The following is a 27965-nucleotide window of genomic DNA, read 5'->3' on the forward strand; positions in this document are numbered from 1 at the left end:
GACGGGACGTTCTGCCGGCGACCACTTGGTAATGAAGTCACTCATTATTTCTAATCAAAACTGACTAGAGGTGTGATCCTAAAATCTGACGCTGATTTTGACCAGTAGATAATTGTGGGGTTTTTTTTACATTTGCAGCTCCACTAAATTCGTTTAAATACACCATTGACATAAAAATCAATGCTTCAAGAGATGTTGTGATAGAGCGCTTGAGGGCTTTGATTCATGGACAGAAATTCCCCACATGTGTCAAAAAAGGCATAAAAATCTCTGATGTGGACATCACTACAGGTAAGAGAAGTTTAAGAGATGTCATTTCATTCTATCCACATTAATCTGAAAATGATTTCTAGATGGGTTCACCAGTATCCTAACAATTTATTTAATTTTTAGTGTGTCTCTCAAATGTGAACCAAACCCAGTGTAAGTGTGAGAATCAGTACGTTTGGTCCTCTGAACAGTGCTCTAAAAATGGCGTTTGTGGCCCCAATCATAATGACACCTGCAGATGCATCTCTTCTCTTCCAACTGACGGGACGTTCTGCCGGCGACCACCTGGTAATGAAGTCTCTCTTTACTTCTAATCCAAGTTGACAACTGGCATGAAAATAAAAGTACAATGAAGTTTTTTACAGGTTCATGATTTTCATCTTTGCACATTTTTTGCAGCTCCTATGAAGTCGATTAAATACACCATTGACATAAAAATCAATGCTACAAGAGACATTGTGATAGAGCGCTTGAGGGCTTTGATTCATGGACAGAAATTTCCCACATGTGTCAAAAAAGGCATAAAAATATCTGGTGTGGACATCACTACAGGTAAGAGACGTATAAGAGGTGTAAAGCAATTCTATCCACATTAATCTGAAAATGATTTCAAGATGGGTTCACCAGTATCCTAACAAATTGTTTAATTTCTAGTCTGTCTCTCAAATGTGAACCAAACCCAGTGTAAGTGTGAGAATCAGTACGTTTGGTCCTCTGAACAATGCTCTAAACATGGTGTTTGTGGCCCCAATCATAATGACACCTGCAGATGCATCACTTCTCTTCCAACTGACGAACCGTTCTGCCGGCGACTACCTGGTAATGAAGTCTCTCTTTACTTCTAATCCAAGGTGACAGTTACTGTCAATGTAAAATCTGATGCTGATTCTGAACCGTAAATTATTTTTGTTTAAAATTTGAAGCTATCTTGAAATCAGCTGTCTTATTCCAAATCCAAACTGACTACAGGTGTGATCATAAAATCTGAAGCTGATTTTGACCAGTAGATAATTTTAGTTTTTTCCCAACATTTGCAGCTCCACTAAAGTCGTTTAAATACACCATTGACATCAAAATCAATACTTCAAGAGACGTTGTGATAGAGCGCTTGAGGGCTTTGATTCATGGACAGAAATTTCCTACATGTGTCAAAAAAGGCATAAAAATCTCTGGTGTAAACATCACTACAGGTAAGAGAAGTTTAAGAGAATTTCATTCTATCCACATTAATCTGAAAATGATTTCTAGATGGGTTCACCAGTATCCTAACAATTTATTTAATTTCTAGTGTGTCTCTCAAATGTGAACCAAACCCAGTGTAAGTGTGAGAATCAGTACGTTTGGTCCTCTGAACAATGCTCTAAAAATGGCGTTTGTGGCCCCAATCATAATGACACCTGCAGATGCATCTCTTCTCTTCCAACTGAAGGGACGTTCTGCCGGCGACCACCTGGTAATGAAGTCTCTCTTTACTTCTAATCCAAGTTGACAACTGGCATGAAAATAAAAGTACAATGAAGTTTTTTACAGGTTCATGATTTTCATCTTTGCACATTTTTTGCAGCTCCTATGAAGTCGATTAAATACACCATTGACATAAAAATCAATGCTACAAGAGACATTTTGATAGAGCGCTTGAGGGCTTTGATTCATGGACAGAAATTTCCCACATGTGTCAAAAAAGGCATAAAAATATCTGGTGTGGACATCACTACAGGTAAGAGACGTATAAGAGGTGTAAAGCAATTCTATCCACATTAATCTGAAAATGATTTCTAGATGGGTTCACCAGTATCCTAACAAATTGTTTAATTTCTAGTCTGTCTCTCAAATGTGAACCAAACCCAGTGTAAGTGTGAGAATCAGTACATTTGGTCCTCTGAACAATGCTCTAAAAATGGCGTTTGTGGCCCCAATCATAATGACACCTGCAGATGCATCTCTTCTCTTCCAACTGACGGGAAGTTCTGCCGGCGACCACCTGGTAATGAAGTCACTCTTTATTTCTAATCGAAACTGACTAGAGGTGTGATCCTAAAATCTGAAGCTGATTTTGACCAGTAGATAATTGTGGGGTTTTTTTTACATTTGCAGCTCCACTAAATTTGTTTAAATACACCATTGAAATAAAAATCAATGCTTCAAGAGATGTTGTGGTAGAGCGCTTGAGGGCTTTGATTCATGGACAGAAATTCCCAACATGTGTCAAAAAAGGCATAAAAATATCTGATGTGGACATCACTACAGGTAAGAGAAGTTTAAGAGATGTCATTTCATTCTATCCACATTAATCTGAAAATGATTTCTAGATGGGTTCACCAGTAACATAACAAATTGTTTAATTTATAGTCTGTCTCTCAAATGTGAACCAAACCCAGTGTAAGTGTGAGAATCAGTACGTTTGGTCCTCTGAACAATGCTCTAAAAATGGTGATTGTGGCCCCAAACATAATGACACCTGCAGATGCATCTCTTCTCTTCCAACTGACGGGACGTTCTGCCGGCGACCACCTGGTAATGAAGTCGCTCTTTACTTCTAATCCAAGTTGACAACTGGCATGAAAATAAAAGTACAATGAAGTTTTTTACAGGTTCATTATTTTCATCTTTGCACATTTTTTGCAGCTCCTATGAAGTCGATTAAATACACCATTGACATAAAAATCAATGCTACAAGAGACGTTGTGATAGAGCGCTTGAGGGCTTTGATTCATGGACAGAAATTTCCTACATGTGTCAAAAAAGGCATAAAAATATCTGGTGTGGACATCACTACAGGTAAGAGACGTATAAGAGGTGTAAAGCAATTCTATCCACATTAATCTGAAAATGATTTCTAGATGGGTTCACCAGTATCCTAACAATTTATTTAATTTCTAGTGTGTCTCTCAAATGTGAACCAAACCCAGTGTAAGTGTGATAATCAGTACGTTTGGTCCTCTGAACAATGCTCTAAACATGGTGTTTGTGGCCCCAATCATAATGACACCTGCAGATGCATCACTTCTCTTCCAACTGACGAACCGTTCTGCTGGCGACCACCTGGTAATGAAGTCTCTCTTTACTTCTAATCCAAGGTGACAGTTAATGTCAATGTAAAATCTGATGCTGATTCTGACCCGTAAATTATTTTTGTTTAAAATTTGAAGCTATCTTGAAATCAGCTGTCTTATTTCAAATCCAAACTGACTACAGGTGTGATCATAAAATCTGAAGCTGATTTTGACCAGTAGATAATTGTAGTTTTTTTCCAACATTTGCAGCTCCACTAAAGACGTTTAAATACACCATTGACATCAAAATCAATGCTTCAAGAGACGTTGTGATAGAGCGCTTGAGGGCTTTGATTCATGGACAGAAATTTCCCACATGTGTCAAAAAAGGCATAAAAATCTCTGGTGTAAACATCACTACAGGTAAGAGAAGTTTAAGAGAATTTCATTCTATCCACATTAATCTGAAAATGATTTCTAGATGGGTTCACCAGAATCCTAACAATTTATTTAATTTCTAGTGTGTCTCTCAAATGTGAACCAAACCCAGTGTAAGTGTGAGAATCAGTACGTTTGGTCCTCTGAACAATGCTCTAAAAATGGCGTTTGTGGCCCCAATGATAATGACAGCTGCAGATGCATCTCTTCTCTTCCAACTGACGGGACGTTCTGCCGGCGACCACCTGGTAATGAAGTCACTCTTTATTTCTAATCCAAGTTGACAACTGGCATGAAAATAAAAGTACAATTGAGTTTTTTACAGGTTCATTATTTTCATCTTTGCAAAATTTTTGCAGCTCCTATGAAGTCATTTAAATACACCTTGGACATAAAAATCACTGCTACAACAGATGTTGTGATAGAGCGTTTGAGGGCTTTGATTCATGGACAGAATTTCCCCACATGTGTCAAAAAAGGCATAGAAATCTCTGGTGTGGACATCACTACAGGTAAGAGACGTATAAGAGGTGTAATGCAATTCTCTTCCCATTAAAAAAATAAATACAAATTATTTGTATATGTTTTCTCCATTACATTAACAATTTGTATGATTTTCAGTGTGTCTCTCAAATGTGAACCAAACCCAGTGTAAGTGTGAGAATCAGTACGTTTGGTCCTCTGAACAATGCTCTAAACATGGTGTTTGTGGCCCCAATCATAATGATACCTGCAAATGCATCAATTCCCTTCCAACTGACGGGACGTTCTGCCTGCAACCACCTGGTAATGAAGTCACTCTTTATTTCTAATCCAAACTGACTAGAGGTGTGATCCTAAAATCTGAAGCTGATTTTGATCAGTAGATAATTGTAGTGTTTTTCAACATTTGCAGCTCCACTAAAGTCGTTTAAATACACCATTGACATAAAAATCAATGCTTCAAGAGATGTTGTGATAGAGCGCTTGAGGGCTTTGATTCATGGACAGAAATTCCCCCAATGTGTCAAAAAAGGCATAAAAATCTCTGATGTGGACATCACTACAGGTAAGAGAAGTTTAAGAGATGTCATTTCATTCTATCCACATTAATCTGAAAATGATTTCTAGATGGGTTCACCTGTAACATAACAATTTATTTAATTTCTAGTGTGTCTCTCAAATGTGAACCAAACCCAGTGTAAGTGTGAGAATCAGTACGTTTGGTCCTCTGAACAATGCTCTAAACATGGTGTTTGTGGCCCCAATCATAATGACACCTGCAGATGCATCTCTTCTCTTCCAACTGACAAACCGTTCTGCCGGCGACCACCTGGTAATGAAGTCTCTCTTTACTTCTAATCCGAGGTGACAGTTAATGTCAATGTAAAATCTGATGCTGATTCTGACCCGTAAATTATTTTTGTTTAAAATTTGAAGCTATCTTGAAATCAGCTGTCTTATTTCAAATCCAAACTGACTACAGGTGTGATCATAAAATCTGAAGCTGATTTTGACCAGTAGATAATTTTAGTTTTTTTCCAACATTTGCAGCTCCACTAAAGTCGTTTAAATACACCATTGACATAAAAATCAATGCTTCAAGAGACGTTGTGATAGAGCGCTTGAGGGCTTTGATCCATGGACAGAAATTTCCCACATGTGTCAAAAAAGGCATAAAAATCTCTGGTGTAAACATCACTACAGGTAAGAGAAGTTTAAGAGAATTTCATTCTATCCACATTAATCTGAAAATGATTTCTAGATGGGTTCACCAGTATCCTAACAATTTATTTAATTTCTAGTCTGTCTCTCAAATGTGAACCAAACCCAGTGTAAGTGTGAGAATCAGTACGTTTGGTCCTCTGAACAATGCTCTAAACATGGTGTTTGTGGCCCCAATCATAATGACACCTGCAGATGCATCTCTTCTCTTCCAACTGACGGGACGTTCTGCCGGCAACCACCTGGTAATGAAGTCACTCTTTATTTCTAATCCAAGTTGACAACTGGCATGAAAATTAAAGTACAATGAAGTTTTTTACAGGTTCATTATTTTCACCTTTGCACATTTTTGCAGCTCCTCTGAAGTCGTTTAAATACTCCATTGGCATAAAAATCAATGCTTCAAGAGATGTTGTGGTAGAGCGCTTGAGGGCTTTGATTCATGGACAGAAATTCCCCACATGTGTCAAAAAAGGCATAAAGATCTCTGGTGTGGACATCACTACAGGTAAGAGAAGTATAAGAGGAATAATGCCATTCTCTTCCCATTAAAACAAAAAGTTATTTGTATATGTTTTCTCCAATATATTAACAATTTGTATGATTTTCAGTGTGTCTCTCAAATGTAAACCAAACCCAGTGTAAGTGTGAGAATCAGTACGTTTGGTCCTCTGAACAATGCTCGAAACATGGTGTTTGTGGCCCCAATCATAATGACACCTGCAGATGCATCACTTCTCTTCCAACTGACGAACCGTTCTGCTGGCGACCACCTGGTAATGAAGTCTCTCTTTACTTCTAATCCAAGGTGACAGTTAATGTCAATGTAAAATCTGATGCTGATTCTGACCCGTAAATTATTTTTGTTTAAAATTTGCAGCTGTCTTGAAATCAGCCGTCTTATTTCAAATCCAAACTGACTACAGGTGTGATCATAAAATCTGAAGCTGATTTTGACCAGTAGATAATTTTAGTTTTTTTCCAACATTTGCAGCTCCACTAAAGTCGTTTAAATACACCATTGACATGAAAATCAATGCTTCAAGGGACGTTGTGATAGAGCGCTTGAGGGCTTTGATTCATGGACAGAAATTTCCCACATGTGTCAAAAAAGGCATAAAAATCTCTGGTGTAAACATCACTACAGGTAAGAGAAGTTTAAGAGAATTTTATTCTATCCACATTAATCTGAAAATGATTTCTAGATGGGTTCACCAGTATCCTAACTATTTATTTAATTTCTAGTGTGTCTCTCAAACTTGAGCAAAATCCAGTGCAAATGTGAGAATCAGTACGTTTGGTCCTCTGAACAATGCTCTAAAAATGGTGTTTGTGGCCCCAATCATAATGACACCTGCAGATGTATCTCTTCACTTCCAACTGACGGGACGTTCTGCCGGCGACCACCTGGTAATGAAGTCTCTCTTTATTTCAAATCCAAGTTGACAACTGGCATGAAAATGAAAGTACAATTGAGTTTTTTGCAGGTTCATTATTTTCGTCTTTGCTAAATTTTTGCAGCTCCTATGAAGTCATTTAAATACACCATTGACATAAAAATCAATGCTACAAGAGACGTTGTGATAGAGCTCTTGAGGGCCTTGATTCATGGACAGAAATTCCCAACATGTGTCAAAAAAGGCATAAAAATCTCTGGTGTGAACATCACTACAGGTAAGAAAAGTATAAGAGATGTCATTTCATTCTATCCACATTAATCTGAAAATGATTTCTACTATGGGTTAACCAGTAACATAACAAATTGTTTAATTTCTAGTCTGTCTCTCAAATGTGAACCAAACCCAGTGTAAGTGTGAGAATCAGTACGTTTGGTCCTCTGAACAATGCTCGAAACATGGCTTTTGTGGTCCCAATCATAATGACACCTGCAGATGCATCTCTTCTCTTCCAACTGACGGGACGTTCTGCCGGCGACCACCTGGTAATGAAGTCACTCTTTATTTCTAATCCAAGTTGACAACTGGCAAGAAAAAATAAAAGTACAATGAAGTTTTTTACACGTTCATTATTCATTATTTTCGTCTTTGCACCTTTTTTGCAGCTCCTCTGAAGTCATTTAAATACACCATTAACATAAAAATCAATGCTTCAAGAGACGTTGTGGTAGAGCTCTTGAGGGCTTTGATTCATGGACAGAAATTCCCCACATGTGTCAAAAAAGGCATAAAGATCTCTGGTGTGGACATCACTACAGGTAAGAGAAGTTTAAGAGGTATAATGCCATTCTATTCACATTAATCAAAAAAGTTATTTGTATATGTTTTCTCCAATATATTAACAATTTGTGTGATTTTCAGTGTGTCTCTCAGATGTGAACCAAACCCAGTGTAAGTGTGAGAATCAGTACGTTTGGTCCTCTGAACAATGCTCTAAACATGGTGTTTGTGGCCCCAATCATAATGACACCTGCAGATGCATCTCTTCTCTTCCAACTGACGGGACGTTCTGCCGGCGACCACCTGGTAATGAAGTCACTCTTTATTTCTAATCTGAACAATCAAAACAAATCCAAACAAAGACAATTGGTGTGTTCATCAAGTATTGACAATGATCAATATGTTTTATTGGTTATGAGAAGAAGTTTTTTATTATTTTAGATTGTTTGAGGTAAAATCATAATCTTAGAATGTTTTTTTCCATCAAAAACAGTTATTATTTATATATAAATTGTTGTTTTATACCCTCTATTTAAACCTGTGGTTTGAACCCTCTGTTGGAAGAGGCTTGTCTGCTGTGAGATGTCAATGTGAACGAGCACTGCTATGATTGGCTAACATCAACTCTCTTGATTTTTTCAAAGTTTTTTAAACCAAAAAAGTTTTTTTTCTTTAGCTAACAGCAGTATCGCTCATGTGATTGACGAACAGCCATGAGTTGTTCAGAACACACCTCCGTGAATGCATAAAATGAAGACGGATGTTAGGGATGTCATGTCATGATTCTCCCGACTTCAAATCCAAGATTTACGGAACGATAGAGAAGAGTAATTCATATTTTAAACTGGGGAGTTAATTTTGAGTTTTGAAACTTGCAGTATGTTTTATTGTAAAGTAACCTCCTATATGCATAAATATCAAGAACATTTTTAAGGCCCAATGTTTCTTTATTAACACCCAAAGGTAAATTTGTCGTGCAGACAGGTAATTCAGCAATCCATACTAAAAACAATTCATAGAAACATCAACATACTATAAACATTATTTGAAAACTATTTAAAAGTCATGACCTTCAGTCATACACCTTCACACACCCAACCCCCAAAAGTAAATTAAATAATATCATCTGCTTCCAGGGGCGTCACTAGGCCCTTTCTAGGGGGGCTTCAGCCCCCCTAAACTTCTGCCCAGCCCCCCTAAAAAAATATTTGATTAATACATTTTTTTATCACTTCAGTCCCCTTTAAAAAAAACTCATTTGAAACGGCGGCAAGCTGTGTCAAGTTTCGGCTCCTCCCCTTATCTGAGTCTGCTTGGATTTAGCGCATTTTTCAATCTTCAGTGGCGCCGAGCAGAGCGAACATCAGAGAGTACAAGGTGTGTCGTGAGTGCATTTATTGATAGATTGCTATGATATTACATCTGCATCGGTGCAGTTCTTTGTCATAAATGCATTACAGTTTACATAATGTAATGTTACTGGAGCCAGGGGCGTCATGCATTCATGATTTTTGAGGGGGCACATTTTTTTTTGGAGGGGGGGGGGGTATCTCGTTTCTCAAATATGTGTAGGTAAACGCGTTTTGCACCTTTATAGATTGCTATTTGATCAATATATGGACATGTAGTGTAATCTATTAACTACACATAAAAACCTGACTTTTTACTTAAGTTTCATATCATGCCATAAAATATTTTTAATACGACTGAATTTGCATTTAATGTAAATTTTAATAACAATATTGTAAGATACTTATTTTAACACTTTCATTTTACAGAGAGTAAAGAACATTTACATTATCAAAAAACATTTTCATTCAGTCTAGCCAGAGTTCAGGCACTCTCAAAAACTCCCATTAAAATCACTGAAGCACTTTACATTATGAAACGAATATCTTACTTACATTCGTACGCACATCTGCACTTTTTGTTGTTTCTGATGAGAGAATTCGCTAAATAATTCAGTCAGCGAGCAAGTGAACAAAACACTGCGTTTCAGTGATGACTCTTCTGGACGTCTCTGATTGGCCATTGCATCCATAAGCGCAAAAGAATAGTTTCTGATTGGTTATCATGAAGCGTTGTACGAACGCGTCTGTCTCTGGCTCAGCGCCAGCCAGCGAACGCAGATTTGAATTTAGCAGCTGATGCTGTGCACTGAACGATCTAACCTCACTTCGAATGGGCACGACGCCTCTGACTGGAGCATTGGGAGCAACACGGGACGGTTCGGTTTCTCATCCAATACCAATACGTTTCGCTGCGTTCACCTTCAGCCCTATCACACAGTGTGATAGTTGTTTTTTATTCCTACAAAAATGAAGCGATTAACACCCATGAAAACATACTTTAGAAAACGATCATGATTTATTTTATTTATTTACTTTTTAAACTTTAAAACATATTATTTTGTATTTTGGCATTACATTATGCTGCCATGCACAGAAATGATTAAAGACACACATCATTATCTGAAAGCACTAGATGGCCCAGAGAGAGAACATCATTATTATTTTGGAGTTTTTTTGTTTTGTATTAATAAATATAGTTTTGTATTAAGTAATAATGAATCAGGAGGAGTGTACATACATATATTAGAGTAAGAGTAAAATGGATTTGTGATTTTCTTTTAAGTACTTGATTTATAGAAGTGGCAAATTGATAATTCATGTTGTTATTTTTAATAAATAGAAATAAATATAGAACAGATTAATCATATTGCCAATAGACAGTTACATTAATACACGTTTAGCTGGTTAGTTAAATGATTTGAAATTAAATAGATTTTCACGGGGTGACTTGGTGAATAACCAACCGTACTGTTGATTACAAAGGCTAAAAAGCTTAAAAAATAAAATAATTTATATTTTATTGTTGATGGACTTAGTTACCTAGCTTTCCTGGTAGCTTTGTCTGAGAAAATGATTCATAAATCAACCTATCAGTTGACCCTATGTTTACTTTCTTCACTGACAGACAAAAATAAAAAGCCTATATCAGTCAAAGCTCAGCTTTACGAGGGAAAAGACAGAGCAAGATAAAAACCAAGAGAAAAAGAGTGTGATGCTGATGAGGTGAGAAAAAAAACAGCTGCCCGCACATGGTTTTAAAGCTATTGTCATCCAATTTTTTGGCCTTCAAAACATCTTAAAATGCACATATGTAGATCAGAGGAATCAAAATTTTCTCAGGGGACCATGCCCCCCAACCCCCCTAAATACCTCACATTCGGTACCTCAGTGATTATAAAACTGTGCCATATGCATGTTACTGGATGAATGAATGAAACTAGTTAATAATGAGCATTAGAGCATAAACTAATTTTTTTTTTTTTTTACATCATACCCTCATTGGGGGCTGAGCCCCCCTAAAATGAAAATCCTAGAATCGCTCCTGTCTGCTTCTATTTTTATTCATTAATTCTATCGCTGCAGGTACAAAAGTATTCCTATATTGTTTAGTTCTCCACCTAGGGGCCACAATCTGACTGCCAGTGTGAAGGAGCTGCAACTGGTTGGAGTATAGACTTAATAGGTTAGGTTGTGATTCACCTATAATACTAGCTGGTGTCATCATAGCTTTATCAATGTGAAATCTGGACAACTTTCTAAGGCAAAACAGACGCTGATGTCCCTTTTTACATAGAATCTCACAGTTCTTTTCAAAGGTCAGTTTAGAGTGTATGACTGTAACAAGATATTTGTAATTTCCCCACAGTCCATTGCTTGGTCTTTTATGATCATAGTCTCATAATGTGAAGCACAGGTCCTAAAATCTATGATCATGTCCTTTGTTTCAGTAAAATTTAACTCCTGATAAAATTCATCACACCAGATGACAAACTCCTCAGTAATCAGACCATGAGCAGATTCATTGTCATGGCAAACTCACAATAACGGTATCATCAGCAAATTTCAACATAGTGCTATTTGCATGCTTACTTTGGTACATATTGGTATATAAAATATAAATAATAGGGATGAAAGGACATGTCCCTGAGGTTAACCCATAGACAAACATAATAAATATGATAAAATGCCATTTACCTTAGCTATCTGTGTTTGACTTGTTAAAAAAATCCAATAACCAACATACCAAATTGTTACATGTACCCTATAAGCAAACTGTAAGGGGTCGAGAGCTTGCTTGGTTTGCCTTACAATCTCTTGCTTCACAAGCTTTTCAAAAGTTTTAATTACAAGAGAAGTTAGGGCTACTTGCCTGAAATCATTTAATTCCTTGGGACTATTACTTTTAGGGACCGGGATAGTGATACCTGCTTCAACAGGTTAGGTACACGTTGAAAATATAAGGAAATATTAAAAGTATCATTAAAATAGTACTTAATTGGCTTGCACAGTATTTCAGTAGTTTGCCACAAATGTTGTCTTGACCAGGACTCCTATTTAAGTTTAGAGAAAGAAAACAGTTTTCAACTGCTCTGCCCCAGGATCAGATGATGATTATCATTGTGTTTGCATTTCAATTCCTCAATCTCCACTTTAAAATCAAACTGATCAAATCTTGCATAAAAATTATTTAGAGCATTGGCAAGTTCACTATTTGACCTGAAACCATCCACGACAATATCATTCCTATGCATACTTTGCTGTATACCTGCTATAGTTTTAATCTCAGACCAAGTTGAAGTAAGATTCTTCTCAGCGAGTTTACTCTCTAATTTAGTTCTATACCTTTCATGATCCCTCTTATTTTGTATAAAATTATGAATATTTGCATATTCTGCAAGGGGTATGTAAACTTATGTGCACAACTATATACAGATACATATATTGTTTTATTGTTTTATTAGGATCACCATTAGCGGCCCATTTAATGGCAGCTAGTCTTCCCGGGGTCCTCTTTAAAAATCTTCACAACATAAAATTACACAAAACAAACACAAATTACAATCAAGAAAATTCAAACATTACAGTTACATTCAAAATATTACCAAGTGAAAGAACATGACAATTTCCAGCTTTCACGAGGTCATTTGCAGCAGTTCCTGGGTTACTGTCTTCTTAAATTTATATTTGTTCTGAACTCTGCGTGATGAGACAGAAAGTCGATTCCAAATAGATATTGCTCTGTAAAATGATGTGCGTTTCAGAAAATTTGTCCTGGGAAGCGGAAGTTTTATGTCACCACCTAGTGCCTGCCTAGTGGCAAATAGTTGTCCACTTCATACAAAAACAAGCTGCTCAGAAAGAAACTGTGGCTGTTTCATATATACTGCATTCCACAATTGTCGGTCATATGAGTTAAAGCAGTACATGTGGAGTGACCCTCTCGATATGCATGCTGGTACTTTGTGATCAGTCTATTAGAAAAAAAATATTTATAAACTTGTTCAAAAGCGATCTTTTCCATTACTTTGCTGAGTAAAGGTAATAGACTGATAGGTTGGCTATTCTGTCTTGTAAATGTGGCTCTTTTATTTTATTTAGGCAGTGGTATAATTTTAGCCTCCTTCCATTTCTCTGGAAATATGCCCTGCAACAAACTTAAGTTGACCAAATGAGCATTGGGAAAGGACAGAGCTTCAGCAGCCACCCTGATAAGCCTGGAGTCCAAGTGGTCCATGCCTGATGCCTTTCCATCAGGAAGAGCTGCAAGAATTTTTCCAACAGAACCTCTGTCAACTTGACTAAATGAGAAAGTGACAGAATGGTTCTTCATCATTCATTATCTTACTTAATATTGCATCATAAGATGCTGAGGTATTTGGACACATACCAGATCGAAATTTCTCCACCTTACTAATAAAGTAATTGTTGAAATAATTAGCAATTCCCTCTGGATCTGTAATGAACACTCCATCATGTTCAACATATGAAGCAGCCGAGTGCTTACTCCTGCCCATTATTTGATTTAAAGTGTTCCATAGTTTTTTTATATGGTATTCACACTTATTTTAATGGAAAAATAAATCCTCTATCCTTAGGTCAATCTACCACAACAAAACCACCTCCTACAACAGAGCTAACAACAAAAGCAACAGTGCCTCCAATGTCATCATCACCTCCACCAACAACAACGGTGGCACCAACAACAACACTGGTACCAACTACAACGGCAGCACCAACAATAACAACACTGGCACCGACAACAACGACGGCGCCAACAACAACAACACTGGCACCAAGAACAACGATGGCACCAACAACAACAACACTGGCATCAACAACAATGGCGGCACCAACAACACCGGCACCAGCAACAATATCAAAAACAGTAACAACACAGAATTCAACAACAACGCCGAAACCAGTAACAACACAGAATTCAACAACGCAGAAACCAACAACAATGACAAAAACAATAACAACACAGAATTCAACAACAACGCCAAAAACAGTAACAACACAGAATTCAACAACAACGTCAAAACCAGTAACAACACAGAATTCAACAACGCAGAAACCAACAACAATGACAAAAACAATAACAACACAGAATTCAACAACAACGCCAAAAACAGTAACAACACAGAATTCAACAACAACGCCAAAACCAGTAACAACACAGAATTCAACAACGCAGAAACCAACAACAATGACAAAAACAATAACAACACAGAATTCATCAACAACACCAAAAACAGTAACAACACAGAATTCAACAACAATGCCGAAACCAGTAACAACACAGAATTCAACAATGCAGAAACCAACAACAATGCCAAAAACAGTAACAACACAGAATTCAACAACGCAGAAACCAACAACAATGCCAAAAACAATAACAACACAGAATTCAACAACAATGCAAAGAACAGTAACAACACAGAATTCAACAACAACGCCGAAACCAGTAACAACACAGAATTCAACAACAATGCAAAGAACAGTAACAACACAGAATTCAACAACAACGCCAAAACCAGTAACAACACAGAATTCAACAACGCAGAAAGCAACAACAATGCCAAAAACAGTAACAACACAGAATTCAACAACGCAGAAACCAACAACAATGCCAAAAACAATAACAACACAGAATTCAACAACAATGCCAAAAATAGTAACAACACAGAATTCAACAACAACGCCGAAACCAGTAACAATACAGAATTCAACAACAACACCAAAACCAGTAACAACACAGAATTCAACAACGCAGAAACCAACAACACCAAAAAGACTAACAACATGGAAAACAACAACAATGCCAAAAACAGTAATCACACAAAACTCAACCTTACAGAAACCAACAACACCAAAAATACTAACAATGCCGAAACCAACAACAAAGCCAAAAACAGTAACAACAGGGAAACAAACAATAATGCCAAAAGCAGTAACAACACAGAAAACAACAACAACACCTACGTTTGGTAAGCAGCAATTACATTACAATAAATTTTTATGTAAATTCTGGAAGACTGCAACTAAAATGAATCTAAAGAAAAAGATGTTTCCCTCATAATGAATGTTATAAAAAATATTTATAATGCCTGAAACTAATTGGCTGGTGCACAGATTCTTTAAATTGAAATCTAATTAATTCAATGTACATTTTTACATTTAGCTGTCTAACCCTTAACATAGAAGCCATATTCTCTGGCAGAAACCTATGTGCATTAATAACCTGAAAATTATTTAAACAACTGAACTTGGTAAAAATGTCTAAATGTTAAAAATAATACTGAGCAGATGTAAGGACAACATATTGTGGAAAAGAAAAAAAAAATCTGCCATCATCTAGTCACTTTTTAGCAGTTATATAGTTGAGATCAATATGGCCAACCCAGCCAATAAAAGTCCATGTTTTATCCATTAGTTCGATTCATTTAGGCATATTTGAACACTATATAAATATATGAGCAAGATGGTCTTGGCTAGAACTCAGATTGTGAGCAATTTGCTTGTGTTGGGAAAGCGATCTGGCCCAACAGACAAACAAACCAAGCTGTATCAGAATTCATAATGACAAATGCATTAAGTAAAATACAGCTTTGTCTAATTGTTTGGGTGATCACATTACTTTTTGCAGTTGAAAACCTAAGAGTATACCCTAAAATGTCATTGCTCTTCTCTAAAACAGCTGCATTGCATGAATGCTGTGCTAATGCATTTTTGAGCCTGCCTCTCACTGATAAATGTATTTCAGTCATGAAAATTTGCGGAGTAGTTTGTAACACATATTTTATTAATGAACAATAAAAATGTAAATAGATTTGGCAGACTAGATCTGCTAGGCTACTGCTGCTGTGAATGTGGAGCGAATATGCTAAAATAAAAGAAATACAGAGAAGAAAACTCTACTGAAAACCCCTCTACTGAACCCCAAGAGTGTATCATTTATTCACTTAGCTGACGCTTTTATCCAAAGCGACTTACAATTCCCACATATGTCAGAGGTCGCACACCTCCGGAGCAACTAGGGTTTAAGTGTCTTGCTCAGGGACACATTGGTGTCTCACAGTGGATTCGAACCTGGGTCTCTCACACCAAAGACATGTGTCTTATCCACTGCGCTAACACCACCCCGTAGTAAATATATAGTAGAACATAGTAATGTTCATGTCATAGTAAAACATGCTGCTGCAAGACAAAGGACAACCCCGTAGTACATCTAGACAGTTGGTGCTGGGGAAGAAAGGGGCTTTAGTAGACTTAGCGTGCAGACTGTGCTCTATCCAGTCGGAGAGGAAATTAAAGGTGTGCATTGATAGAAATAAATTATTGATTGGCTTGAAAACTGCTGAAGAGACTTTTAAGATTTTTTTTACACACACACACACCCCAGTATTCCTATTATCATTATGGGAACATTCCATAGGCGTAATGGTTTTTATGCTGTACAATCTTTATTTTCTATCCCCTTATCTTAACGCCACCTCTCAAAACATCCTCGGTTCTCTTTAGAAGAGCGAACGGGTACTCCATCTTAGCTAAGACGCTACGGGAAAAGTCTCTTTTCACGAAATACTGAAGCAAAAAATTATCCTTAATTTTGTATTTTGTAAAGCGCATTTGCAGCAGTATACAAACATAGGCGAGAAGGCTCATTCGCTCATTGGCTTGTTCTGCGGCAACTGCACAGCCTATCGAGCGCTTCGCGCCCTTCTTGCCACTTCCCGCCGAAACGGGTGTGGCCCAACCTATAAAAGGAGCTTGAAAAGGCTGACTCACCTGATTTATTTCATCGCCAAAGCGAACCAGAGTGAATCGTGTGCACGGCAGAGAACGCAGTACTCGTTCGCTCTTCTAGAGAGAACCGATGTTATGTTTAGTAACCGAGTACGTTCTCCTACGAGAGCTCTCTCGTACTGCGTCTTAGCTAAGACGCTACGGGAACCCAATGTAAAAAGCAGTGCGCGCAGGGATCACACACCAATAAACCTGAAGCAACGCCCAGGATTTACAGTGCACCGTCACCTGAGGGACTCACAGAGAGTCCAGGACAGAAAAGGGGGAAAGCCCTCCGTCCCATATCTAGTAGCATCCGTAGATGCGGCAATATGACATCACACAGCCGAGGCAAAGCCTGACCAATGTGGCAATGCGGGTCTTACGCAATACTGCCCATATAACAGTCGGCAGCGCATAGCGCTCATGAACTCAGAATACCCCTCAGGGCCCTGATTCGACTATACCGACAGCAGCCTTGCTTGCAAGGCGGGAACCTCCAGGTTATAAAACCTGATAAATGTAGACGGCGAGGCCCAACTTGCCGCCATACATATATCCTGCAAGGCACTGAAGGCCCCTGGAAGCGTAAGCTAACGCTATGGCGTCAACTATCCATCTGGATAGAGTCTGTCTCGAAACAGCCATTCCCTTGGAAAGTCCACCGAACGAGACAAACAGCTGCTCCGTCTGCCGAAAGGCAGCAGAGCGAGACACATAAGTTCTTAAAACCCTGACAGGGCAAAGAAGACTCAAGTCTCTATCCTCTCCTGACACCGGCAGGGCAGACAGGGCAATAACCTGAGCCCGAAACGGCGTGTTGAGGGATTCCGGCACATAACCGTGCCTAGGTTTGAGTATGACCCTTGAGTCATTAGGCCCAAACTCCAAGCACGACTGGCTCACCGAGAGCGCGTGCAAATCACCCACACGCTTCACCGAAGCGAGAGCCAACAAGAATACTGTCTTGAACGACAGATGCTGAAGGCTAACCGATTGGATAGGCTCAAAAGGGGGACCCTTCATGGCCTCCAAAACCGCCGCGAGGTCCCACATAGGGACTGACGGAGGTCTGGGAGGATTCAGCCTCCTAGCTCCTCTGAGGAACCGGATGACCAAATCATTCCTTCCTATTGACTGAGCGAGCTCTGTTTCCAAAAACGCTGCGATGGCCGCCACATAAACTTTGAGCGTGGATGGGGCTCTGCCCTTATCCAACAGCTCCTGTAGGAAGGAGAGAACCTCCGTCACCTCACAACTAAGGGGTGAATATCCTCGAGCTGTGCACCAGCTGGAGAACACCGACCACTTCGAGGCATACAGACGTCGTGTCGACGGAGCTCTAGCCTGAGTGATGGTATTCAGCACTCCCACTGCGAGATCAGCGGGTAACCGTTGAGCGCCCACACATGGAGGGACCACAACTCCGGTTGAGGGTGCCAAATCGAGCCCCTGGCCTGCAAGAGGAGGTCCCACCTCAACGGTACTGGCCACAGGGCGACATCTGCTAACTGCATCAAATCTGGGAACCATAGTTGGTTCTTCCAAAGAGGTGCTACAAGCAGTATTGAACATCTCGTTTCTCTCACCCGTTCTATCACCTGCGGAAGGAGGGAGACGGGGGGGAAAGCATAAAGCAGGCAGCACGGCCATTCCCGTGACAGCGCGCTTTCGTTCTTGGAAAAGAACGCAGGGCAGTGAGCGTTTTCGTGGTACGCGAAGAGGTCCACCTCCGCTCTGCCAAATCTCTCCCACAACAGCCGGACTGTTTGCGGGTGTAGAGACCATTCGCCCGTAGGAACATTGCCTCTAGACAGCCTGTCTGGACCCAGATTCTGTATCCCAGGCACATGCACTGCCCTCAGCGAACGCACGTTGCACTGAGCCCAAACCAGGAGGCGTTCCGCTAGCCTGTACAGGTTTCGGGACCCGAGACCGCCCTGGCGATTTATGTAGGACACCACAGACATGTTGTCCGAACGGACTAAGACGTGGTGATCCTTGATTTGGGGACAAAAGCGCATCAGCGCGTTCTCCACTGCCAGCATTTCCAGACAGTTGATATGATGGAGCTTTTCCCGTTCCGACCAAAGGCCAAAGGACGGTCTGCCCTCGAGCAGCGCTCCCCATCCCGAAGTGGAGGCGTCCGTCGACACCGTCTTCACATTCGGGGAAGTCCCCAGGCTTACACCTGATCGGTACCAGCCGTTCCCTATCCAAGGTGCCAGAGCTGTGACACAGCTCTGATTGACCTTGAGATGCAGCCGGCCAGACGCCCACGCTCTGCGCGGCACCCGCGTCTTCAGCCAGAACTGCAGGGGACGCATGCTGAGCAGGCCCAGCTGCAGAGCCGGAGATGCTGAGGCCATGAGGCCCAGCATCTTCTGACAGTGTTTGAGCGACACGGTCACGCCGCAGCAGAAAGAACTCGCTGCGCGCTGAATGCCCATCACGCGCTGTGGTGACAGCCGCGCCGTCATGGAACACGAGTTCAGAACTATACCCAGAAACAGAATCGTCTGACTGGGGTTCAGCGAACTCTTTGTCCAATTGACACTGAGGCCGAGCTTCTCGAGGTGATCGAGTAAAACGGCCCTGTGGTCCACGAGCTCCGCTCGTGATCGGGCCAGAACCAGCCAGTCGTCCAAATAATTCAGCACTCGCATGCATCTGAGTCTGAGAGGAGCGAGCGCTGCATCCATGCACCTCGTAAACGTACGAGGAGCCACGGACAAGCCGAACGGCAGGACTGTAAACTGGTATGCCTGGCCCTCGAAGGCGAATCTCAAATATCGCCTGTGGTTTGACGCTATCTGTATTTGAAAATACGCGTCCTTCAGATCCATTGACATGAACCAGTCCCCTCTGCGAATCTGCGCGAGGAGCTTCCTCGAACTCGTACACCTGCGCTTCGATGAAGCAGCCATCGCGAGTAGTGCAGCCGCAACGTCACACAGCAGGCTTTAGATGGCAACACCGCTTTTGCCGCCGTCCAGCAGAGGGCGGACAAAGGTGCGTCGCTATCGCCTGTTCCCCCAGCGGAAGTGACTGGTAGTTGCTGTTTTTAGCATCATCCAGTGTGGAGAATGCTAGTGAGACAGACAAACGAGTTCGCGCTGAATATGGAGCATTCCAAGCCTTCGCCACCTCTTCGTGAAGCTCAGGAAGAAATGAGGCGGGCTTTGAGAAGTACGCTCATCCAAAAGGAACATACCATCCAGCCAGGAACGAGAGGGGGGGGCGCTGGTGCAGACCACTCGCGGCCGAGACACGTCGCGGCCAACGCGAGCACTCGCCCCGGCTCCTTCTCGATGTCAGCTCGTCTGCTGGGCTTCTGAGCAGAAGGCGCGAGATCCTCGGAGCTCGCCCAGCCCTCGCTGCCCGAAGCTAGCAGAGAGCGCCTGTCCTCTTCCCCCGACGGGGCCTGAGATCGACTTCCTCGGACGACGCGCCGGCAAACAGCGGGCGCTGCCCACCGGGAAGCGATGCAGGGGGGGGGCGGTGAAGCAGGGCGAACCGGTGAGCTCGGTTGAGCTGAAGACGGTTCCGGAATCCGCTGGAATCAACGCTTTTACGGCGCCTCAGCGCAGCGGAGAATGCAGGCTCAGAGAAAAAGGCCAGGCGAGTCCTCAGAGTCACCATGGCAACAGCTCGCAGTGAGGGCATCCGCCGTCAGCGAGCGCGAGCGCTGCATGATCTTCACCCAGGCAGGAGACACAGATGACGTACCGGTCTCCCTCGCTGAGTGGGGCTCTGACGAGCCGCAGGAAGGCATCTTAAAAAAGACGCGAGCTCTTTTACGAGTGTGTGTCGCAGGGCGAACACACACACACATAAAGAACAGTTGGATATAACAGAATTGAAAGGATATAGGCGCCGGACAGCGCAGCAGGAACGGCAGTGGAAGGCGGCGAAGGCCAGCAGCTTCAGAATGGCTTGTCCCGCTGATATGCCTCTCAGACGGCGCTTGCTTCCTCCGTGATCCAGCGATGCGTGAGCTTCGCTGAAGAGATGAAAAATCAGGTGAGTCAGCCTTTTCGAGCTCCTTTTATAGGTTGGGCCACACCCGTTTCGGCGTTTCACCCGTTTCAACATCAGACTTATTGGTCTGATGTTGCATCAGCCTGTGCTCGATAGGCTGTGCAGTTGCCGCAGAACAAGCCAATGAGCGAACGAGCCGTCTCGCCTATGGCTGTGTACTGCTGCAAATGCGCTTTACAAAAATACAAAATTAAGGATAATTTTTTGCTTCAGTATTTCGTGAAAAGAGACTTTTCCCGTAGCGTCTTAGCTAAGACGCAGTACGAGAGAGCTCTCGTAAGAGAACTTTTCATGCTTATAAAAGCTGCTTTTATTTATATGTTCTTACTGTTTTTTGTTTTTTTCTCTATTTCACTTCAGTAAATCGTAAGATGTCACTGGCAATCGACGAGACTTACGATGCAAACCTGAATAACCAAAACAGTGAAAAATTCAAGAAATACAAAGCAGATATTGAGAATGCAGTAAGTGTTGAATAAAAACATCTTGTACTATATGCAATTTGAATTATTTATAATCAGTGTTTTTGTTAGGATATTAATTTAACCATGTAGTAAAATTCTCATTTATTTTAATTGAAAAATATATAAGTCAAAACTGTGGATGAATGTAAAGAGAAAAGTGCTTTACATTAAACAAAAAAAAAAAAAAAAAAAAACCTTACCGGTACCTTCGTTGTGACAACACACTATTAAAAGCAGTTTTTAAAAAATTATCTGACACAGCTTTGTCTCATGTAGATCAATAAGAGCTACAACAATGTAGAAGGTTTCTATTCTGCTACTGTCACTGGTTTCAGGTAGGATATTTTGTCTCCCTAAAATTTCTGCTTGGATATGGTCATCATATGTTTTTTATGTAAAATGCATTTGTTTTTGTGTTTGAGCAGGCCTGGAAGTGTGATTGTAGACTTCTTGATTACATCATCTGTGGAGATAAAGACTGATGAGAGGATAAGCCAAGCAATTTCCGACAACATGAAAGCCCTCAATTTCAGTGTTGATCTACTTTCAGTCGCTAAAACTGGTAAAAGAAAATGCTGTACTTTTCTTCAGAACAAATATGCAAAATTATGTCAGATATTCATGAGACAAAAGAGCTGCAATGTAGAGCTGCAACATCCACATTTGTCTGTATGTTCCAGATAATATAGACATGCGGAAAAGAGACGCTGTGTTTCCTGAACAAAATATGACACTCTCCTGCCCTTACATCAGCCACTTTGGAATTATAGACTGGAGATTTCAAGGGAAAAAAATACAGCCAAGAAATCTTTATATTTTCTCACCAGATTACCTTAACCTAACAGTAAAGAGTGTTACCATCGCTAATAATGGTGAGTCTTTGCACCCATGGCAGCTCAAATTTGTGTATCTCATTTGTGCTAGATAAACATCTGTATGTAGACTTCAACAAACCAACAGCATAAAATAAAAAATCTGTGACACCTCCATAAAGATCATTATGAATATATATATCAATATATGCTTATAGCTGTGCCAATGTATTTGTTTTAATTATGTATTCATTTTCCTAAGCTGGTATAAAATTAGTGCTGTTCTACGTTTTTTTATTCTAAATATTTCTTAGGAAAATATTTCATATTGCTACTGTTGAGACATCCAAACAGAACACAGACTTGACTTCTAATGGAAATAGTCACTTTTAAGCCACTTTACATAATTCACTCTTTAAAAGAAACAATCATCACTACAAGCTATAATATAAATATTTATGTCTTTTTTACTTTCAAATTATTTTTATTATTTTTAACTAATCTAGCCTGAGAAATAAGCTTTTTATAACGCTATTTCAGCAAAAGTAACAACATTTATGACACAGTTGTTGTCGGATTTCTTTGGTGATTACAAATATGAAATTTAATGCCCAAGAGGCGTTTCAAAGATGGCCACCGAGTGACATGACTTATCTTAAAGAGACTTTGACAGTATGACACAGTCTGAAAAATAATCAACAGAATAATAGATTATCGAAATATTCATTAGTTGCAGCCCAACTATGAATAATAAGACAAACTTGCATTGGAATGCCTGTTTTAACTGTTCTCATGTCTTTGAAACTGAGATTAAATGTATGTGTTTTGTTTTCATAGGTCGTTATGAATGTTTGTACAATACAAGCACAGGACCACAAATTTTCTGGGACAGAATTGACTATATTAAGCCATATCCTAGTATGCAAGTGCCTAGTAGCAAGACATACAAATGTGAAAATGGGACCGTGAAACTTGACTGCTGTGTGCATTCTGATTACTCAGTACACTGGGAGCAGAGAACAAAAAACAACAGTAAGTGTTTTTTTTTTTTTTAGAAATGCAAAATAGTAATTTTCTAATTCTATAAATTGAGGCTTTTTAACAGCAATATAACAGTTGTTTGAAGTATTTCAGTATCCACATCTGTGATGTCTATCCTCTGCATCTTGTTTTTCCAGAAATTAATACACTGACATGTATAACACAAGAGTTTAATATCACAGCCGAAAGTTCATGTGCTATAACTATCATATACACCTGCAAACTGGACAAAAAAGAACTATATGGGTTTTCATATAGCTCAAAGGATGTGAAACTGGATGTTTCCAAACCTACATTGCAAACCCCAAACAGCCGTAAGTTCAAATTCCGTTTTTACCTTAGTGGTCCCTGTTTTCATTCCTGGTTGCCCCACACAATGACAACTCTTGACCAACATGTTATCAAACTCAAATGTATCAAATATTATGTTTTTAAAACCAGTTAATACTAGTTACATTATTTTCTCTCTTTTTACATAGCTGTCACATGCTACAATGACATATATGGTTTTGGAGAAGTTGGTGCCAAGGTTATAGGAGACTGTGGGAAAGAACATGTTGGCTTTAGAAAAGGAGAATGTCGTTCTGATGGCTCTTGGGTAACTATAAAGGACACCTGTGTGCTTCGTATCATTGATCAACTGCAACAGGAATCACAGGTTTGCTTTTCAGTTTTTAAGTTGATATAGGGGATGTGTTAATGACACAATTATTGCTAAAAAAAAACAACAACAACAAAAAACTTTTTGCTTATCTTTGTTTATTCAGGGTCTAGATGCTGAAACATTAACAAATTTTGTGGATAAAGTGAACAATGCCACCAAAGACAATAAAGGAGCAATAGTTCAATCCGAAGCAACAGTTTCAGCAATGGTGGAAATACTTAACAATATTGCAGATGTCACTGTAATGCTGGATAAAGTTGTGATAACGGTAAATTAAAATTAAAATTAGATTACATCCACAACTGATCATTGTAAGAGCTGAATTGCCATAGTTTTATATAGACTACACATGATGTGTCTTGAGTTTTTAGTGGCAGTGTCTATGTATTGTCTATATGTATTATTATTTTTTTTTATTTCATTCAGTTGTTCCCCTTCAAGTTGAGAAACGGCTGAAGTATCATCTAAGTTTGATGCCTTTTAACATCTCACATCATTTATCTTACAGAATTTTCTTAGTATAGTGGATGTCATTTCATCAGATACAGCAAAACCTGTATGGGAACAGCTAAATTCAAATGGCGAAAGCCAAGGCAACAGCTCTCAACTCCTGAGTGCCATTGAAAGTGTTTTAAAAGCGACATCTGACACCAATTTCAACATAACCAGTCCAACCAACTCATTCCTGTTCAAAAAAGTAACAACATCCAAAGACTTCAGTGAAGTATTAAAGCTCAACTCCACTGCTGTAATAAACATCTCAGGTATTGCATCCAGTAATAAAAGCGTTACAGTCACAGTTGTGGCCTTCTCCTCCCTGGGCAATGTTATGCCTGCAAGAAATCGTACCGATGGCTTAAAGACAACTGAAAATGTCATCAACGGACTGATTGTTGTAGTAAATACAAGCATACCTATCAACAACATACAGCTGAACTTTGAAAAACTCAGAAATTCAGTAACTCTAAATAATAATTCAATAAACCTATTGAACCCCCAGTGTGTTTTCTGGGAATTCAACCTTTTTAATAGAACTGGAGGATGGGACTCAACAGGATGTGAGGTCACACAAGAAAAAGGCAGTGTCACATGTCACTGTAATCACACCACTTCATTTTCAATACTGATGTCCCCTTTTGCTCCTGATGATCTAGCTTTGTCTGTCATTACATACGTTGGTGTTGCTATTTCGATAGGCAGCTTGGTTGTGTGCCTGATCATCGAAATTATCATCTGGAAGGAAGTATCTAGAAACTCTACATCACATGTTCGCCATGTATCCTTAGTCAATATTGCTCTTTCTCTCCTGATCGCTGACATATGCTTCATTATCGGTGCTGCTATCGTAAAGCCTGGAACGGACTATACTAACTCGTGTAGCACTGCAGTGTTTTTCACCCACTTCTTCTACCTGTCGCTGTTCTTCTGGATGCTGGTCTCAGCTGTTCTGCTCCTCTACCGTACCACTATGGTCTTCTCTCAAATGTCCAAATCGGTCATGATGGCATTAGCCTTCATTGTGGGCTATGGTGCACCTCTCCTCATCTCGGTTATTACCGTCGCATCCACTGCTGGAAATAAACACTACCTCACACAGAATGAAGCATGCTGGCTGAATTGGGACCAGTCTAAGGCCCTTCTGGCTTTTGTCCTACCAGCTCTGGTCATTGTGGCTGTCAATATGATTACTGTGATAATAGTTGTGGTGAAAATGATCAGGAGGGGAATGGGAGAGAGCAACAGAGATGAAAAAAACACCTTGGTGGTCATTCTCAGATGTGTGGCCATTTTGACACCCGTCTTCGGCATCACTTGGGGTCTTGGCTTGGGCATCATGATAGAGCCTAAAGCTTTGGCCATCCACTACTTGTTCGCAATCTTCAACTCCTTGCAGGTATAAATATTCACTTCAGTTAACATTTTCTACATCAACTTTAAAGGGATAATTCCTTCATAATTTACTCACCCTCACGTTGTTTCCGACCTGTATGAATTTATTTCTTCTTCTGAACAGAATTTGAAGAATGTAACCAAATAGTTCCTGTTCCTCTTTAGCTTCCATAGTATCTTTTTACATACTATTGAAGTTAGTGGGGACCATCATTCTTCAAAATATCTTCTTATGTGTTCAGCAGAAGAAAGAAATTAATATAGGTTTGAAACAACTTGAGGGTGAATAAATGATGACAGAATTTTCACTCTTGGGTGAAATATCCCTTTAAATGAATATTCTGTGTTAAGCTTAATCAACATAATTTGTTGTATGGTGTTCATTATCACAAAAGTAAATTTTTAAGTTTAAGGTGTAGTCACATTAACAAAATGTTTATGTCATCATAAAATTAAAATATATTTTCTAAATGTATGTTGCATGTTGAATAAATGCATGATCTTATAACGATTTATTATGAACAAATCATCCATGTATTTTATTTATTTATTTATTTATTTTTGGTGACCTTTAAACTAGAATAAAAATATAATAACTCAAACTTCAGATAAAAAAAATCTCAGGTTATGCATGTAACCATGGTTCCCTGAGAAAGGGAATGAGATGCTGCATCCCCTAGAGGGTGCTATGGGGAATGCCCCTGGCATGACCGGTGTCTTCAATGCAACTGCCTCACCAACTGAGAGATAGTTAGCCAGCGTCTCTTCAATCAGAGCCATCGATGCATAACCATATTCCTGCATCCCCTCCACATCAGCATAGATTACCTGTGAATAATGAATGCAGGCAGAATATGGTTTTTCCCAAGATGATTGATTGATCTGGGAAAAGGGAAGACTTGTAGGAGCTCGGCAGATGCATTTCCCAAAGCACACTCTAGGGGACACAATGTACAGTTGCCATTTGAAAGGCAGACAGACTTCTCTCTGGTGACGTGTTTAGGACTTCTCCAGTTATTTAGACTCCTTTCTTACAACTGACCATAATCTCACATTCAGAAATGCCTCCATCCAACCAACAACCGGTTGGATAGAACAAACTCCCCACCATCAATTATACTTGGAAGAACTCAATATTATACCACAAATGCCTTTGGTCAAGCATAATTTGTACTAAACCTAGAACATTTCTTCAAAGATTTATCTTCACAGTTTATCTGATAAATGACACCTAACTCGTCTGACCTGTTCACTAATTTCAGGGCTTCTTTATACTGGTTCTTGGAACACTGATGGAAAAGAAGGTAAGTCTGAGTTTCTGAGCTGTGTTTCCTTGTTAGCTGTGCTTGCCAATACTTTCTAGGTATTTGGTGTCTGAGATTCTTGTTTTTCTTTCCTAACAGGTTCGGGAGACACTTAAAAGAAAATTGAGAATCACTAGACTCATTGGGTCCCATTCCACACATGTAAACACATTTTACTCGTTTATTCCCTTCAAGTTGTTCATGCCAAATTGTTTATATAAAACACAATTGCAACTTTCCTATCATAGACTTCAAGCTCTGGAGCCCGTTCCTACGGCAGAAGCAGTTCTTCAAACAGAACAACTTTTACAGATGTTTTCAACACCCTCATGAGAAGAGGGAGGCGTAAGTACAGTACTGCACTCTATCAGAATTTCTTCAGCATATTGCCTGAACCTTCAAAGTAATATTCTTATTTTTTTTACAGATGCTGGGGCAAATTCCTCACACACCTCTGGAGCATCAGATAGTTTTTTAAACGCTTAGCTGGACAGACAGGCGCCTTCATTTCCTGTCAGAATGTCTTTGTAATACTGGTTCCAGTGCCACAGGCACAACTTCAAACTGAAACATTTTGATTTCTGTCTAGTACAATGCTTTTCCAAATGCTTTTTCACAGTTGATTACATCTTGAATATTCAGTACTTTTTTTCCTGTTTTCTATTGGTGATTCAGATTGGCCTATTTAGATTAAAACATATGTTTGTTCCAAATTATGTACACACTGTTTTATGAAAACATAAATTAAATTCTGTTTAGTGTGCCAGCACCTTTGTCCTTCCTTCTTATTAAATCCATAAATGAAAAACAATTGTTTCTAATTGTCATTATTAGGGGTGCTTGCTAAGTATATGCATTTTTTTGAAAGTCTGTATTCTTTAGAATACAGAAAAACATTTATTCTAAATATTGAATATCTTTATTAAAATAATCAGATCTGCTTTTCATTATTCAAGCAACTTACAAGAAGAAACCCTGCACTAATGTTGACAGTTGAGTTTAATATTGCTTGAGCTGAGAACATCAAGTT

At 39.6% G+C, this 27965-nt stretch overlaps 1 protein-coding gene across 1 annotated transcript; it reads left to right on the plus strand.

Annotated features, from left to right (window-relative positions):
• The first annotated feature begins 1636 nt into the window (after positions 1-1636).
• Positions 1637-27648, plus strand: LOC132114892 (adhesion G protein-coupled receptor F5-like). Its single transcript, XM_059523280.1, has 24 exons — positions 1637-1703; positions 1835-1987; positions 2896-3048; positions 3534-3686; positions 4061-4213; positions 4597-4749; positions 5761-5913; positions 6400-6552; positions 7468-7620; positions 7724-7769; positions 13530-14848; positions 21121-21224; positions 21501-21559; positions 21650-21786; positions 21905-22096; positions 22874-23068; positions 23215-23391; positions 23557-23735; positions 23845-24009; positions 24250-25635; positions 26894-26935; positions 27035-27097; positions 27184-27280; positions 27363-27648. Exons 1-24 carry the CDS (start codon positions 1637-1639, stop codon positions 27419-27421), a joined length of 5511 nt encoding a protein of 1836 aa, XP_059379263.1. The 3' UTR covers positions 27422-27648.
• Positions 27649-27965: the final 317 nt, after the last annotated feature.

Source organism: Carassius carassius, chromosome 34, assembly GCF_963082965.1.
Source record: "Carassius carassius chromosome 34, fCarCar2.1, whole genome shotgun sequence".
Taxonomy (NCBI): domain Eukaryota; kingdom Metazoa; phylum Chordata; class Actinopteri; order Cypriniformes; family Cyprinidae; genus Carassius; species Carassius carassius.

Bases quoted from the DNA above. Each gene is read 5' to 3' on its own strand.
- LOC132114892 (XM_059523280.1), top strand. From the start codon at position 1,637: ATGGCGTTTGTGGCCCCAATCATAATGACACCTGCAGATGCATCTCTT. The intron at 1,988-2,895 runs GTAAGAGACGTA...CATTTTTTGCAG, and splicing joins TGGTGTGGACATCACTACAG to CTCCTATGAAGTCGATTAAA. The intron at 22,097-22,873 runs GTGAGTCTTTGC...TTGTTTTCATAG, and splicing joins TGTTACCATCGCTAATAATG to GTCGTTATGAATGTTTGTAC.